At 35.0% G+C, this 16473-nt stretch overlaps 1 protein-coding gene across 3 annotated transcripts in view; it reads right to left on the bottom strand.

The window, feature by feature from the left end:
- The window catches only part of SLC35A3 (solute carrier family 35 member A3), a 50179-nt gene that overhangs the window by 15252 nt on the left and 18454 nt on the right, over positions 1 to 16473 (bottom strand). For 2 of the 3 annotated variants that reach the window (XM_059077684.2, XM_067040551.1), the window contains exons 2-5: positions 7476 to 7680; positions 4474 to 4628; positions 4274 to 4396; positions 2294 to 2465 (exon numbers count right to left, since the gene is read on the bottom strand). In XM_059077684.2, the coding sequence (XP_058933667.1) occupies positions 2294 to 2465; positions 4274 to 4396; positions 4474 to 4628; positions 7476 to 7680 (655 nt within the window). Of the gene's footprint in view, positions 1 to 2293; positions 2466 to 4273; positions 4397 to 4473; positions 4629 to 7475; positions 7681 to 11738; positions 11814 to 16473 lie in introns of those variants that run through there. The other variant, XM_067040547.1, reaches the window with a different exon arrangement.

Here is a 16473-nt window from a genome sequence, read left to right as displayed (position 1 = left end):
TATATATTCCCAAATTGAGATCAATAAGGTTACATCAGTCTTCCAGTTGGCCCTCCATATTCGCAGGTTTTGCATCCAAAGATTCAACCATCCATGAATGAAAAATGTAAAAAAAAAAAAAAAATTCCAGAAAGTTCCAAAAAACAAAACTTGAATTTGCTGGCACAGCAACTTATTTACAAAGTATTTACACTGTCTTAGGTATTATGAATAATCTAGAGATGATTCAGTGTGTATGAGAAGACTGCATAAGTTATATGCAAACACTATACACCATTTTATACAAGGGACTTGATCATCCACGGCAGTCCTGGAACCAATCCCCCACAGATACCAAGGGAAGACTGTACTAGCAACCTTAGGTAACAAGAGTTCCTGTTTCTCCATTCTGTGGCTAATGTTGGATCTTATCAATTAGCTAATGTTTGACCGCTGATGTTTGAAAACTTCTATACATTGTTTTGTTTTTGTAATCTCGAATTCTATAACTTATTTATGTATCCTTTTCAAAACTTTGAGTTATTACCATTACCATTAGATTGTGTTATGAGGTCAAACCAAAGAATACAAAATCCATGAAATACTACAGAATCATTAATTCTGACCTTTCCTTTGTATCTTATAATCAAGAAACTTTGGGGTAACTCATACAAACCTGAATATTCCTTTCTTTTCTGATATTTGCATATTAATGTAAATAGCTGACATAAGTGCTTAGGCACTAATAAAGCACAAGGCACTTTATTCTAAACACTTTACATGTATTATCTCATTTAATCCTCATAGCAACTATGAAATAAGTACCATAATTAAGTATATTTTATAGATGAGGAAGCAGAGAGGAAGGTTAAGTAAGTTCTGTAATGCCACACACGTGGTAGGTAATAAAATCAGGATTTGAGTGGTCAGACTACCAAACCAAGAGTTCTTAACCACTATGCTATAGATATACTCTTTCTGAAATGGTGAATGCTTTTCAAGTCTGAACTTGCCTTCTAGACAAACTGAACAAAGGGAAGCTAATTTAATTTTGTTTTCAAAAATATTTACCTTGAAGTTCTTAAAAAAAAAAAACATGATACATTTCTACAAATTTTGCAGATAAACAAATAAATACTACGTGATAAAATGAAGGTTCAGTCTGTTTGTTATCATATTATGTGAAAACAGCTGAAAGGATGGACTTCAATCAAATTTTGAAGGTTTGTCTTAAAATACAGGCCATTAGGATTACAGACAATTCACTGTATAGGGCCTGGAAGGGCCTGTTACAACTATCATGAAACATGGTATAGCTATTAAGCTGATGTGAAGAACAACACAGTGCCTTCAAAGAAAAAAACAATGGTTTCAAAGATGAGCTCCAAAGTCACAGGGACAGAGGCTTAAAACAGAACATGTTGATTTGCAATTGAGCTGCTTCTCACATGTAGCATCTTCCAAAATGAATTTGACAAGAATACTAAATTCTGAAATCTTTGTATGAGGAGTTAAATGTTACAGTACTGTATACAAATAGTTTAAATATCTATTCAAAGGCAATCTCTCAATCTCTTTTTTCTTTTAAACTATTCACCTTCAGTTAGAAAAATGCTGTAGTATTTAAAAGCTAAAATGTAACAATTTGAAATAAAAAAGCATAGTAAGATTTTAAAGAGACAAAAATTTCTTCATTTCAAACTTCCTCCATTTAAGTATCTATTTTTTCAGCTTTATTGAGGTATAATTGATAAGTAGAATTCTAAGACATTTGAAGTGTACATTGTGGTGATTTGATATACAACATCGTGACTGTAGCTGATAACACTGTATCATAAAATTAAATTTGCTATCTTAATCTCTTTTTCTAGGAGGAAAATATGTAAGTTATTTGCAACAGCTGTGGAAAACATAGCAACCAAAGACAAAGGCTCCAAATGGTGAGGACAGAAACAGGCTTCATACACTCTTATAAGCACAGACCCAAAATTCCATATTCTTGAATAAAAGACATTCACTTAAAATACAGTTTTTTTCAAAAGGCAAAAACCCTGACAGATATTTGCATCAATAGCAGCTTTTATAAAAGGTTTATTTAATTAAAGATACATAGGTCTTCCCTGGGGGTCCAGTGGTTAAGACGCTGTGCTCCCAATGCAGGGGACACAGGGTCAATCCCTGGTTGGGGAACTAAGATCCCACATGCTGTGTGGTGTGGCCAAAAAATTTAAAAAAAAAACAGAAAAACATAGAAATCTTTAAACATAACAATATAATCCTTTAAAAATAATATTAGAAAACATTTAAAACTTACCAAGTTGAATGTTTCTTATCCACACTGATTGTTTGGTTTCTTTTAAGATTTTCTCAAAGTAAACCCCAGCAAAGCCACTTGAAAAACATGCTGTGAGAACTGCCATGAGGCCTACGAATTGTGAGCCAGCTGAAAGTTCCTTAGAATTAAGCTCTTGAGAATCTGAGGGCCACTGAACAGAAAGAAAAACAAAATTGAAGTTTAATTCCCATAATATTTTACAAAATACATAGAGTCCACTTTTAGACCTTAAGGTAAAAATGCAACCAATACCATTCTTGGGGATTGCAGAGAAGAGCTTTTGAAAGAAAAACTTAGAATCATTTTTTTTTTCCCATAGTGATATTACTGTTATAATTTATAATTTCAAAAATACCCTAAAAAAGAGAACAAGTATAATAAACGCACAGATGCATAAAATTGCCTCCACAAGCAGTACAGTTGTAGAAATTCAGAGTGTGAAGTGTTGGAGCAGCAAAAATGAGTATGGAGCTGTTGTTTCATTATGGAAGGTCCATTTCATGCTAACCATTCTCAGCTTTATTCTGTAGATCAGTGTTCCTAAAACTTCATTTATTTCCCTATCATCTTCATGGTTTTTGTCAAATGTATGTTCTCCCTAAACTACTACTTGATATTTTAATTTAAAATACCTCACTTTTTTTTTTTTTTTTTGCGGTACGCGGGCCTCTCCCATTGAGGAGCACAGGCTCCGGACGTGCAGGCCCAGCGGCCATGGCTCATGGGCCCAGCTGCTCCGCGGCATGTGGGATCTTCCCGGACCGGGGCACGAACCCGTGTCCCCTGCATCGGCAGGCGGACTCTCAACCACTGCGCCACCAGGGAAGCCCTAAAATACCTCACTTTTAAAAACTGAATACCGACTTTACCTTACCTTAAGCAGGATCTATGAAAATAAGGGTTTGATATGCCAATTATATTTTTCTAATAACCACTTAAATAACTATTAAAAATATTTATTCAAAATATACATACCACACTCTGAGGAAAGTGATTGTAGGGGAGGGGGCTTTGGACGGCAGGAGATTGACATGATTGGATTTCTTTTAGATAGACCACAGTGGTGACTAAGTGGAGGCTGAATTGTAAGACAGAAGTTTAAAAAAAAAAAATCAATTAGGAGGTAAAAGATTACATGAGACACAAAGAAGGCATGAAATGGGGAAGTGTTAGTAGAGACAGACAAGGACAGAATCAACAAGTATTAGAAAGTAGAATCAGAAAGTCTTAGTGATTGACTGGATGTACAGGCTAAAGGAAGAGTCTAGGACAACTCTCAGTCTAAGTAAATCATGACTGGAGAAAACAGAAATAAAGAACAGGTTTGGTGGGGAAAAGGTAAAGTGTAGCTTTGGATACAATGAGTTTATAAGGCCTATTGAACAACCAAACAAAGATGTCCAATGTGCTTTTAGATATATAAATCTGAAACTAGAGGTGATAACCAGAGCTGATGACACAGACCAAGAAGCTATCAGCATATGTGTTAATAAAAACCTTCAGAAAGAATGAAATCTCCAAAAATAAGGAAATAATTTACGAGAAATAACAAGCCTATCTAATGGGAATATCAAGGAAGAGGACCCCAGGAAGGAAACCAATAAGGAATCATTAGAAAGATGTGAAAAGAAGCAGGAGCGAGTGGTATCAGGGAAGCTGAGAGACAACAGGGAGTGGTTGATCTCAAATGTCCAGATACTCAGTAAAAATCAGCTTTGTTTTACACACAGTGTCTTATTTCCCTAAATAGACTGTTCAATTATTTACGTCAGATAATTTGATTTTACTTCGTGTCATTTACAGTTCCAATGTAGTATCTTGCTCTAAGGAAGCCCTCAAAAAATGTCAGTTGTAAGAATAAGCATTAATTTTCTTCAACAAATAACAGAACCGTATTTTCCAAAATGAGGTTCTGAAACTGTGATAAAAGTAAGAGTTATACTTATCTTGAATAGTTACCTGTACAAAAGCAACTCCTGTCATCAAAATTACTAGGGAGAGCCACTGGTACACACCTAATTTTTTACTAAGCATTGACACAGAAAATAATGCAGTCGTAAGAATTTTCAACTGGTATGTGACCTGAAAAACAAAACAGCTAATATTATTGTTTGTTTCTTTCTTTCTTAGAAACACTACTAGAAATGTATTTTAAATACCTGATAAGTAGCTGCATCTAGATTTGACAGTGCCACATAAAGTAAATTATTCTGAAGGGTGTATATCCCTGATGGAATAGCAAGTTTAAGTGTTTCCATAGGTTTATTAAGAATTTCATCATGTAGTATTCGATTCAGTGCTCTTAGACTACATTCTAGAAAAAACATGAAATGGGCAAAATCAGTAATTAAGTAACTCCAAATAAGTTACATACTCTCTCTCAAGTCCTCAGTTTCTTTCACCTGTAAAAAATGGAAATTTGGCTACATGTTAAGATCCTTTTAGGCCTAAAATATACAGACATACCTCAGAGATATTGCAGGTTCATTTCCAGACCACTGCCATAAAGTGAATATCCCAATAAAGTGAGTCACAAGAATTTTTTTGGTTTCTCAGTGCATATAAAAATTATGTTTACACTTTACTGTAGTCTGTTAACTGTGCAATAAGATTATGTCTAAAAAAAACACAATGTGCATACCTTAATTAAAAAATACTTTATTGCTAAAAAATACTCACCATCATCTGACAATGGAGGGTTGCCACAAATCTTAAATTTGTAAAAAACACAATATCTGCAATAAAATAAGGTATACCTATACCTTTAATGATGCTAATATTTCAAATATTAAATATTATAAGGTAGCATATTAAGAGCATTATCTTTATATATATATATCTTTCATTGGGAAATAAATAAATTGATTATATATACACATGTATTTTTGATAACCAAAACCTCAAAGTATTAATTTGTCAACCAAGTATTCTTACTTTATCATAGCAATATTATAATACTGATAACTTGTATTTTATAATGTATTTTATCATTAGCCATTAATGCCAATTAATAATTATGAAGACTTTAATCATAAAAAGAAGGATATCAGGAAGTGGGTTTGGCTCAAACAACAGAAAACCCACCAACAGTGGCTCAAACCCATAGGGATTTGTCTCACATGTCATGAGTCCAGGTCAAAAGCTGCTACAGCAGCTCTGTGATGACATCAGGGACCTAGCTCTCTCTGTATATATATTGGCTTTTTATTTTCATGCTTTTCATGTATTGTCTACGTGATTTTTTGCAACAGATTACCAACTTACTGATGCACCTCTGGTTCTTCTTTCCAGAAGGAAGAAAGAGGAGGAGGAAATAGTGGCCTAGCAGGCATCTTCTTCCCTCTCACTGACCAAGACTGTGTGTTGCATAACTACCCCTTGATGCAAGGGAGCTGGAAAATCAATTCTTTTCTTTTATATTCTCCACATTAGAGATAAGAAAGGGAGAAAGGTGTTAAAAATGGACTCTGAGCTAGCCAACCCACAGTATCAATCACAAAAAAATGTCCAAAGAACTTTAAGAGATATATAAACCCCCAAAGATAGGAGAAATTCTAAGGAACCCTGCCACTTTACCAATATACACTTCACAGATGATTTTCTCTCCCAACATAAAACTTGCAAACTTTATGAAAACTTTTATTTTTTTAAATTTTTATTTATTTTATTATTTTTTGTGTGTGTGGTACGCGGGCCTCTCACTGTTGTGGTCTCTCCCGTTGCGGAGCACAGGCTCCGGGCGCACAGGCTCAGTGGCCGTGGCTCACGGGCCCAGTTGCTCCGCGGCATGTGGGATCTTCCCGGACCGGGGCACTAAGCCGTGTCCCCTGCATCGGCAGGCGGATTCTCAACCACTGCGCCACCAGAGAAGCCCTATGAAAACTTTTTAAATGAAAATACCTTTTTTAAAATTAATTTTTATTGGAGTATAGTTGATTTACAATGTTGTGTTAGTTTCCAAAACATAAATAACTAAAGAATGCTACTTGATATTCAGCCTTTCCTGACTAAAATAATGGTAAAAAAAATTATGTAAGTAAAACAGAAATTACCAAAAGATGATTTTAGTTTTAGCAGAAAAAATGTAAAATATTAGCTCATCTTTAAAATTAAATTTTTAAATAATTAATGCTGTCACATATTTTTCTCATTAGCAGTATGAGGGTAGTGGAATTGAGTCTTGTGGCTTTAATTTGATTTCTCTGATTTCTAGAGGTTGAACATCTTTTTATACATTGATTGGCCACCCAGGTTTTCTCTTCTGTGAGTTGCCTATTTATATCTTTTGTCCCTTTTTTCGTTGAGTTTCTTATCTTTTTCTTATTGAGATGTGGGACTTCTTTTTTCATTCTAGATATTAATTATTAGTGATTACCTGTGATATAAATATCTTCTTTCAATCTGTTGCTTGTCTTCTCATTTGGTTTGATATATAGAAACATGAAAAAGTCTGTTTTTCATTTTAATGTACTCCCAAATAATCTAACCACATGGAGCCCTAACCACTGGACCACCAGGGAATTCCCTCAATAAAGATTTAAAAAAAAAAAAAAAACTATATCAGGGCTTCCCTGGTGGCGCAGTGGTTGAGAGTCCGCCTGCCGATGCAGGGGACGCAGGTTTGTGCCCTGGTCCGGGAAGATCCCACATGCCACGGAGCTGCTAGGCCCGTGAGCCATGGCCGCTGAGCCTGTGCTCCGCAACGGGAGAGGCCACAGCAGTGAGAGGGCCCGCATACCGCAAAAAAAAAACCAAAACCAAAACAAAAAAAAAAACTATATCAAATTAGTCACTGCTGGACTAATCATGCAGCAAATAAAAAAGCCTTGACTTTTGTAAAAAATTATTACTCCTCTAAATTACTTATTCTCAAATTATTATAAATGCAAGAAACTTTGTTTCATATTTATAGCATTAACCAGAGGACATGAATCATAACATAGATAAGAATACAATACCTTTATTACTAGACTAAAAGCATCTTAATAAAATGAAAATTGAAATGTTCTTAAATAATGCAAGTGTTCAAATGTGTAGTTACCTATATATATATGTCATATATATAGGTACCTATACATATATACTATATATATATATAATATGTGAATAACTCCAAAATAATTAAATAAATTGCAATGACTTAAAAGACCTAGATACCTACTGCTGTCTTTGTAGACTAATAAAATGCAGGCCATTATCTTCAAAAGTTCAGCAACAACCACGGCTGTAGATGACAGATAACGAGGCCCCTCCTCTTTTAAAGTCCTAGAATAACGCATCGTTAGAACCAGACTGGTAGTCTGAAAGACCAAAATTCCCAAGGAAAGGTATTTTAGGTTGGCTGACATTGTTTTATCTTCATTTGCCTGAAAAACAAAATACACAGGGCAAATAAACAGTTAGAAAATACAGAAATTATAAATATTTTAAAAACCAGTAAGAGATGTCTGGTTCCAAACAAGATAAATTAAGTGCATTCCATCCTATTCTTCCTGCTAATTACAACTATAAACCTTGGCCCAAAGACAAAGGAACTACAAGGAGACTCTGAAAAGTTGACAAAAATAAAACAAACTGGCTAGAGACTGCAAATCTTGAGTGATTTAAAAATCTTGAGATTTTTTGCCATTCATGTATCTCACCCTGGGTGTGACAGCAGTTTACAACCTGGAACCACCAACAGGTGTAGGTCAACAACAAAAAAGCCATAAGAAAAAACCCACTGTCTCCAACCAAAGGACTGGGAAGACAGCAGCCCTGAAGGATGCAACCCTCCCAAATGAATGCTGTATAATCTGTGGGGCAGAGCCTTGCTGACCATCCCAACCCTGCACAAATGACAACAGAGGTGGTGGCCCTCCCATCCCCCACCAGGATGCAGCCACAAAGACTATGGGGGCAGAGCCCTACCAACCATTCCTGCCCTATATAAGGTGAATGTCAGCGAAGACGCAGCACCATTCCTCCCTCTCCAGTGGCTGCCTACTAATATAGACGATTTAAGTAGGAACCAAGGTCTCATAACACTCAAAACGTCCAGGATACAATCCAAAATGAGTATACTCATCATTCCAAAAGACAGGAAGAAAAAATCTCAACTATGATGAATAAGGACAAATCAACAAACAACAACACATAGTTGATACAGATGTTGGAATTATCAGACAAGAATTTTAGAGAAGTTACTACAAAAATACGCCAATCAACAGGCAATTATAAACATTCTTGAAATAATTTTAGACTTATAAATAGCTGAAAAAAATAGTACAGGAGTTCTCAGGTACCCTCCACCTGGCTTCCCCCAATAATAAAAGTAGCAAAGTTTCTGTATTTTTCCTAAAGCAATTTAATATTAACTCTAAGAGACTCACTTTAAATATGAAGATACAAATATGTTAAAAAGTAAAAGGATGGAAAATGATAAAAGCCATGAGGAAAATAACTATGAGAAAGTTGGAGGGGTTAGATTAATAGCAGGCGAAACAGAATACATAAGAATTATTTTTAGAATTAAAGGATACTTTGTAATGATAAAAGAATCAACACATCAGGAAGATAAAACCATTATAAATGTATATGTGCTAATAACATAGCTTCAAAGTACATAAAGCAAAAACTGACAGAACTAAAAGGAAAAACAGGTAAATCCAGTCAGAATGTGAGATTTTAACCACCTTTCCCAGTAATTGATAGAATATCCACACACACAAAACCCAGTAAGAATACAGAAGATTTGAACAACACTATCAACCACTGTAACTCTGTAAACTTGGAGATGCTCCACTAAGATCCTCCTTCAAGGAAGGACTTAATGTAGTGTGCATGATCAGTCAACTGCCTCTCCACCCCAGGTAACATCCTTTGCTTCAAATTCATCTAAAGATTCAATCTCAAACAAAATCTCTGAAGGTTTTTTTTGGTAGAAAATGATTTTAAAATTTATAGGAAGGTACAAAGGACCTAGACCAGCAAAACAATTTTGAAAAGGAAGAATAAAGTGGAAGGAGTTAAACTACTGAAATTCCAGACTTACTATAAAGCCCTAGTAATTAAGACTGATATTGACATAAGGACAGAAGAATAGGTCAATGGGATAGAATGAAGTCCAGAACAGGGACTTAGCTGGTGGTGCAGTGATTATGAATCCGCCTGCCAATGCAGGGGACACGGGTTCGAGCCCTGCTCTGGGAAGATCCCACATGCCACGGAGCAACTAAGCCTGTGCAACACACAAATACTGAGCCTGCATTCTAGAGCCCGTGCGCCATGGTGCCACAACTACTGAGCCCACGCGCCTAGAGACCGTGCTCCGCAACAAGAGAAGCCACCGCAATGAGTAGCCCCTGCTCTCTGCAACTAGAGAAAGCCCACGCACAGCAACAAAGACCCAACACAGCCAAAAATAAATTAAATAAATAAATTTATTTTTTATAAAGCTATAACTATAAATATTCAGGAAGAAAACATAGGAGAAAATCACAGCCACATAAAAATAGGCCAAGATTTCTTAGGATACAAAAAGCACAAACCATAAAAGAAAAATATGGAAAAATTGGACATCATCAAAATTTAAATCTACTCTTCCAAAGACACTGTAAAAATAATGAAAGGCTGGGGCTTCCCTGGTGGCGCAGTGGTTGAGAATCTGCCTGCCGATGCAGCGGACACAGGTTCCTGCCCTGGTCCGGGAAGATCCCACATGCCGTGGAGCTGCTGGGCCTGTAAGCCATGGCTGCTGAGCCTGTGCTCCGCAATGGGAGAGGCCACAACAGTGAGAGGCCTGCGTACCACAAAAAAATATATATAATAATAATAATAATAATAATGAAAGGCAAACCACATCATGGGAGAAAATATTCTCAACACAAAAATCTGACCACGGTCTTGTATCTAGAATGTATACAGAACTCTTACAACACAATGAGTAGAAGACAAACAACCCAAATTAAAATGGACAAAAGATTTCTATAGATATTTCACCAAAAAAAGATAAATGAATGGCTAATATGCACATGAAAAGATGTTCAACATCACAGTCATTAGAAAAATACAAATTAAAGCCACAATGAGATAACATTATATACCTATTAGAATAGCTGAAATCTTAAAAATTTGATGCTACCAAGTGTTTAAGAGGATTTAGAGCAAATAGAACTCTCAGCTTTGCTAGTGGGAATGTAAAATGCCACAACCACTTTATCAACCAACTATCTCATTTTTATAAATCTGCATTAGCAGAAGAATCCTAATGTGAAATAAAATTATAGCATTTTAGAAGTGGAAGATGCTTTAGAAATCATCTAGTACAATATCTTCATTTTAAAATAAAGAAAATAGTGAACAGAGAAGTTAGATGACTTGTTCAAGGTCTTATATTAACTGAAAGTAACAGTTATAAAGTTAAATATCAAGTTCCACAGATCCCATTACAAGCTACTGTAGAATTTCAAAAGACTTCCTGGTGGCCTTTATCTGTGTAAAAGGAGAACAAGTTGCCAGCAATCTACATTTGGCACATGCATCTGATTTTCCTGGAAAATGTCAAACAATTATTTCAAACCTGTTCAAGAAAGTCTTGTTTATTCTGTACAACTAAGACCATAATGTATGTGTTATAACAGCAATACTCTGATTTCTTTTCAAATGAAAATTTAAAGGTCAGATTCTAAGCCAGGATACACTATTTGTATAGTTTTGCTTTTCCATTTCCAAGTACATACAACATCAATATAAACATTCACTGTGATAATACAGTTCGTAATATTTTTAGTCTCTCACAATGTTTTGTTTTGTTTTTCTAAGTCTGTGAGATAATAGAAAAACATATATAGTGGTCTCTGGTGCTGGCTCCTGACACAGGGCTCCTGAAACCCTTGTAGTTTTCTGGGTGATAGAAGTGTCTTTTGTTCTAGTGAGGCAAATTTGGGCAGGCTTCTGGATGGCTTCTGAAGAGAGCTGCTCACCAGAAAGAACAAGCCATGATTAGAAGCTTGGAATTTTCAGCCCCATCCCCCAAGCTCCCCTACTCCCCATTCTCTTGAGAAGGCAAAAGGGCTGAAAATGGAGTTAATGATCCATTTTGCCTACATGATGAAGCCTCCATAAAATCACAATACTATAGGGTTCAGAGGGCCTCCAAGTTGGTGAACACATCCACACAGGGAAGGTGAAGCACCCCAATTCCATGGGGACAGAAGTTCCTGTGCTGGGGACCTTCCCAGACCTTGCCCTACGTATTTCTTCATCTGGCTGTTCATCTGTATCCTTTATCATATCCTTTAATAAACTGGTAAACATAAGTGTTTCCCTGAGTTTTGTGAGCCACTATAGCAATTTAATCAAACATGAGGAGAAGGTCGTGAGAACCTCTGATTTGTAGCCAAGTCCAAGTCAGACAGAAGTTGTGCGTAACCTGAGGACCCACCTACTACTTGTGATTGGCATATGAAGTGGGGTGGGAGCAGTCTTGTGGGGCTGAACCCTTAATGTGTGGGATCTGATACCATCTCCAGACAGACAGTGTGAGAACTGAAGTAAGACATCCAGCTGGTGTTGCAGAGAATTGCTTGGTGTGGGGAAAAACCTCACATACATGTGATGACCAGAAGTGTCAGAAGTGAAGTATTCTGTATGAGGAGTAGAGGAGACACATAGGAAGAAAGAACGGCGTTGCTTTTCTAATATGAAGTCAAGAAGTAAAATACATGCAAACACACGCTCATTTGCACTAGATCACCTGTAAAGAATTACAATTTAATTTACAATTCTGCCTAAGGGAAGAAAAAACTCAAAATGAAAAAATTCAAAATACTAGCATTTCTAAGATATACAAATACTTAGTTTGGTTGGAGTACAATATAGGTAAAAGTTAGTACTTTCACTTAATACAACCCCTAAATGCAAAGCAAATACATAAACACAAAATAGACCAAAACAAAGATTGTGTTCTACCTCTATAATTTACAAGATTAACATTGTTTCTTCATTTTAAAGTCTACAATATTTTCTCATTATAATTGAAAACAATCTTTTACCAATTTCATGTTTAAGATTTAATTTCAGTCTCTCCTACATTTTTTTCTCTTACCACCGAATTCCCCTTCTTTTATCCTTTCAGGTGTTGCCAATCCTCTGGTTTCCAGATTATTGTTTCATAAAAATTTCCTATCCAAGGAATTTTTATATCAATAATAAAAAACTGTTAGGTTCTTTCACAAATGGAGACTCATTCAGTTTACCGTCAAAAACATCATGAACCAGTCAACGAATTACTACCCATGTTCCATTAAAGACCCCAATTACTAAGCTCCATAAACCCACTTGGAGTTCAGAGAGGCTCTCAGATTTATAGCAGTGTCAAAGAGACAGGATGCTTAGATGCTCCACTTCTACCTTAACAGCTAAGACCTGAAAAATGTATTCTTCCTGATCACTAGAGTACATGGCACTATTTCATTCGGATTGCTTTCCTTTGTTTTCGTTTGTTCTGGTTTTTCTACAAAAGCATTTATTATTTTATTTACTTTAAAAAGTAGTATATTATTAGTGAGAAAAAATTAATAAACTTAAAAATTATATTAATAAGTAAAAATCTGAACCATAATCTCACCACTCAAAGACATATAATGATATTTTGATATAGATTCTGTCAATTTTTCTTAAGTTTTTTGGAAATCCCTAAACTCAAGGACATTAGCAGCAAAGGTAAAATAAAGTACCTAGACCATTTCATATTCCCACTGAAAGGATTTCAACAACTTTTGGGGATTCTTAGTTATATAGAAACTAGTCTTGTAATCACAAAGTTCCAAATTCTCCTAAAAAATAATAGATCTTTCTTGAGGGAAAAAATGGATTTTAAAAATACAATAAAGTACCAAGAATATAACAAACATCCATGATTCTACCACCCAGAACAAGTGTCAATCTTGTCACATTTGCTTACCTTTCCTTTTTTAAAGGAATAAAACACTACAGTTAAAGTCCCCTTTAAGCCAAACTCTAAGTCCTATTACTTTTCCCCTCCCCTATTATCATGCATTTGGAGTATGTATTTCAGTGCACTTTTTAAATTTTATACACCTATATAGAAATATCCGTAAGCCTAAATATTTTAATATACATACATGGTGTCAAACTGTATACATTATTCAGCATCTTCCTTACTTTATTCAGCATTGTTTTGCCATCTACATTGATATACAGACCTAGTTCATTGCTTTTGATAACTCTATATTGTTCCAACAAATGAACAGACCTTCTATTTACCCATTCTCCTACTGATGAACATTTAAGATCATTTCTTTTCCTTTTAAATATTTATTTTAAAGTTTTCTTAAAAATTTTCAACAAGTAGCTCCTAAATATTATATAAGCTACAAATATTTCAAGCCATTTTGCTAAAATTTAATATTGTATATGATTTCTCAGGTCTCTTCCAATTCTAACACACACACACAATTTTATTAAAGTAATTTCAATTTTTTCATATAAGTGTCTCAATTTTTAAATTGTAAATATTGAGTATACATATAGTAATACGTAACATATGTAATCATTAACTATTGTAAAATTATTAATGTATGATTATTGCATAATAATGTATAATTATAATTTTTGTGTATGTGTGTATACTATAATCATACTTATTCGATACAGTCACACTGCTAGTACTTCTAAAAGTCCTTTGCACAGGAATATTTCAGGATTTGGTTAGTCACTATAAAAGATCTTGTACTTGCTTTCCAATCATTATTTTTCTCCTGTATTGTTAGATAAGTTTGATATTTACGAAGTTGAATTTTATTATTTTTAAATGCCTTCTCACCTCTTGAAAGAAAAATGTACAACAAAAACTTCATTCATCTAATAAGCTCCATTCATTTGGATTTGATAATGACTTGGTTAGAATTGTGTGCAAAAAATATTAGTAAGCTTATTAAGAGTTCAAAAAATTCTCAGTAATTATTTATTACTCTTAAGGGGGAAAAAAAAGTTTTTCAAACATGCTAGAAGGTATAATTTAAGTACATTTGATATGCTAATTACATATCCCTCATTTCCATTAAAGTTGCTCCCTAAGATCCTTGCTTTTACAATGCTTTGTCAGCCAATTCTGAGTTACTTAACAGGCCTTAAACATTTAAAAAATATAAATTACATAAAGTATATGTATCATTAATGCACACTACTACTACTTCCACCCTTATATTAATCAGAGTTAGTGAGAAATTAGTTGTTTATACCATCATTATTGCACTAGATATGTATTAACTAAGTTCTGAAATATTCAAAACACTATATACTAATAATTCCTATTTATCTTTTCAAATAGAGATAGGTACTTGTAGGTAAATGTGAAAATCAGTCTGGCTACATTATATCCAATAGGTTACAAGTATAATCTTTAGGTCAGTGTATGAAGTCCATTTTTCTACTGAGACAATAATATATGTATTTTGCTGTTATGTCTTCAGCCCCTAAAAGTTCCACAAAACTAAATCTTTAGTCAATGTCTTTATTTTTTTTTTAACATCTTTGAGTATAACTGTTTTACAATAGTGTGTTAGTTTCTCCTTTACAACAAAGTGAATCAGTTATACATATACATATGTTCCCATAACTCTTCCCTCTTGTGTCACCCTCTCTCCCACGCTCCCTATCCCACGCCTCTAGGTGGTCACAAGGCACAGAGGTGAACTCCCTGTGCTATGCTGCAGCTTCCCACTAGCTATCTAATTTACATTTGGTAGTGTGTATATGTCCCTGTCACTCTCTCACATCGTCACAGCTTACCCTTCCCCCTCCCCATATCCTCAAGTCCATGCTCTAGTAGGTCTGTTTTATTCCCATCCTACCACTAATCTCTTCATGACATTTTTTTGTTTTAGATTCCATATATATGTGTTAGCATATGGTATTTGTTTTTATCCTTCTGACTTACTTCTGTATGACAGACTCCAGGTCTATCCACCTCATTACAAATAACTCAGTTTCATTTCTTTTTATGGCTGAGTAATATTCCATTGTATATATGTGCCACATCTTCCTTATCCATTCATCTGTTGATGGACACTTAGGTTGCTTCCATGTCCTGGCTATCGTAAATAGAGCTGCAATAAACATTTTGGTACATGACTTTTTGAATTATGGTTTTCTCAGGGTATATGCCCAGTAGTGGGATTGCTGGGTCATATGGTAGTTCTATTTGTAGTTTTTTAAGGAACCTCCATACTGTTCTCCATAGTGGCTGTATCATTTTACATTCCCACCAACAGTGCAAGAGTGTTCCCTTTTCTCCACACCCTCTCCAGCATTTATTGTTTCTAGAGTTTTTGATGATGGCCAATCTGACTGGTGTGAGATGATGTCTCATTGTAGTTTTGATTTGCATTTCTCTAATGATTAATGATGTTGAGCATTCATGTGTTTTTGTGTTTGTTGGCAATCTGTATATCTTCTTTCAAGAAATGTCTATTTAGTTCTTCTGCCCATTTTTGGATTGGGTTGTTTGTTTTTTTGTTATTGAGCTGCATGAGTTGCTTATAAATTTTGGAGATTAATCCTTTGTCAGTTGCTTCATTTGCAAATATTTTCTCCCATTCTGAGGGTTGTCTTTTGGTCTTGTTTATGGTATCCTTTGCTGTGCAAAAGCTTTTAAGTTTCATTAGATCCCATTTGTTTATTTTTGATTTTATTTCCATTTCTCTAGGAGATGGGTCAAAAAGGATCTTGCTGTAATTTATGTCACAGAGTGTTCTGCCTATGTTTTCCTCTAAGAGTTTGATAGTGTCTGGCCTTACATTTAGGTCTTTAACCCATTTTGAGTTTATTTTTGTGTGTGGTGTTAGGGAGTGTTTTAATTTCATACTTTTACATGTAGCTGTCCAGTTTTCCCAGCACCACTTATTGAAGAGGCTGTCTTTTCTCCACTGTATATCCTTCCCTCCTTTATCAAAGATAAGGTGACCATATGTGTGTGGGTTTATCTCTGGGCTCTCTATCCTGTTCCATTGATCTATATTTCTGTTTTTGTGCCAGTACCATACTGTCTTGATTACTGTAGCCTTGTAGTATAGTCTGAAGTCAGGGAGCCTGATTCCTCCAGCTCCATTTTTCATTCTCAAGATTGCTTTGGCTATTCGGGGTCTTTTGTGTTT

The sequence above is a fragment of the Kogia breviceps genome, chromosome 1 (genome assembly GCF_026419965.1).
Source record: "Kogia breviceps isolate mKogBre1 chromosome 1, mKogBre1 haplotype 1, whole genome shotgun sequence".
Lineage (NCBI taxonomy): Eukaryota > Metazoa > Chordata > Mammalia > Artiodactyla > Physeteridae > Kogia > Kogia breviceps.
The sequence above is the reverse complement of the archived record's forward strand: the minus strand, read 5'-3'. Positions and strand labels throughout refer to the sequence as shown.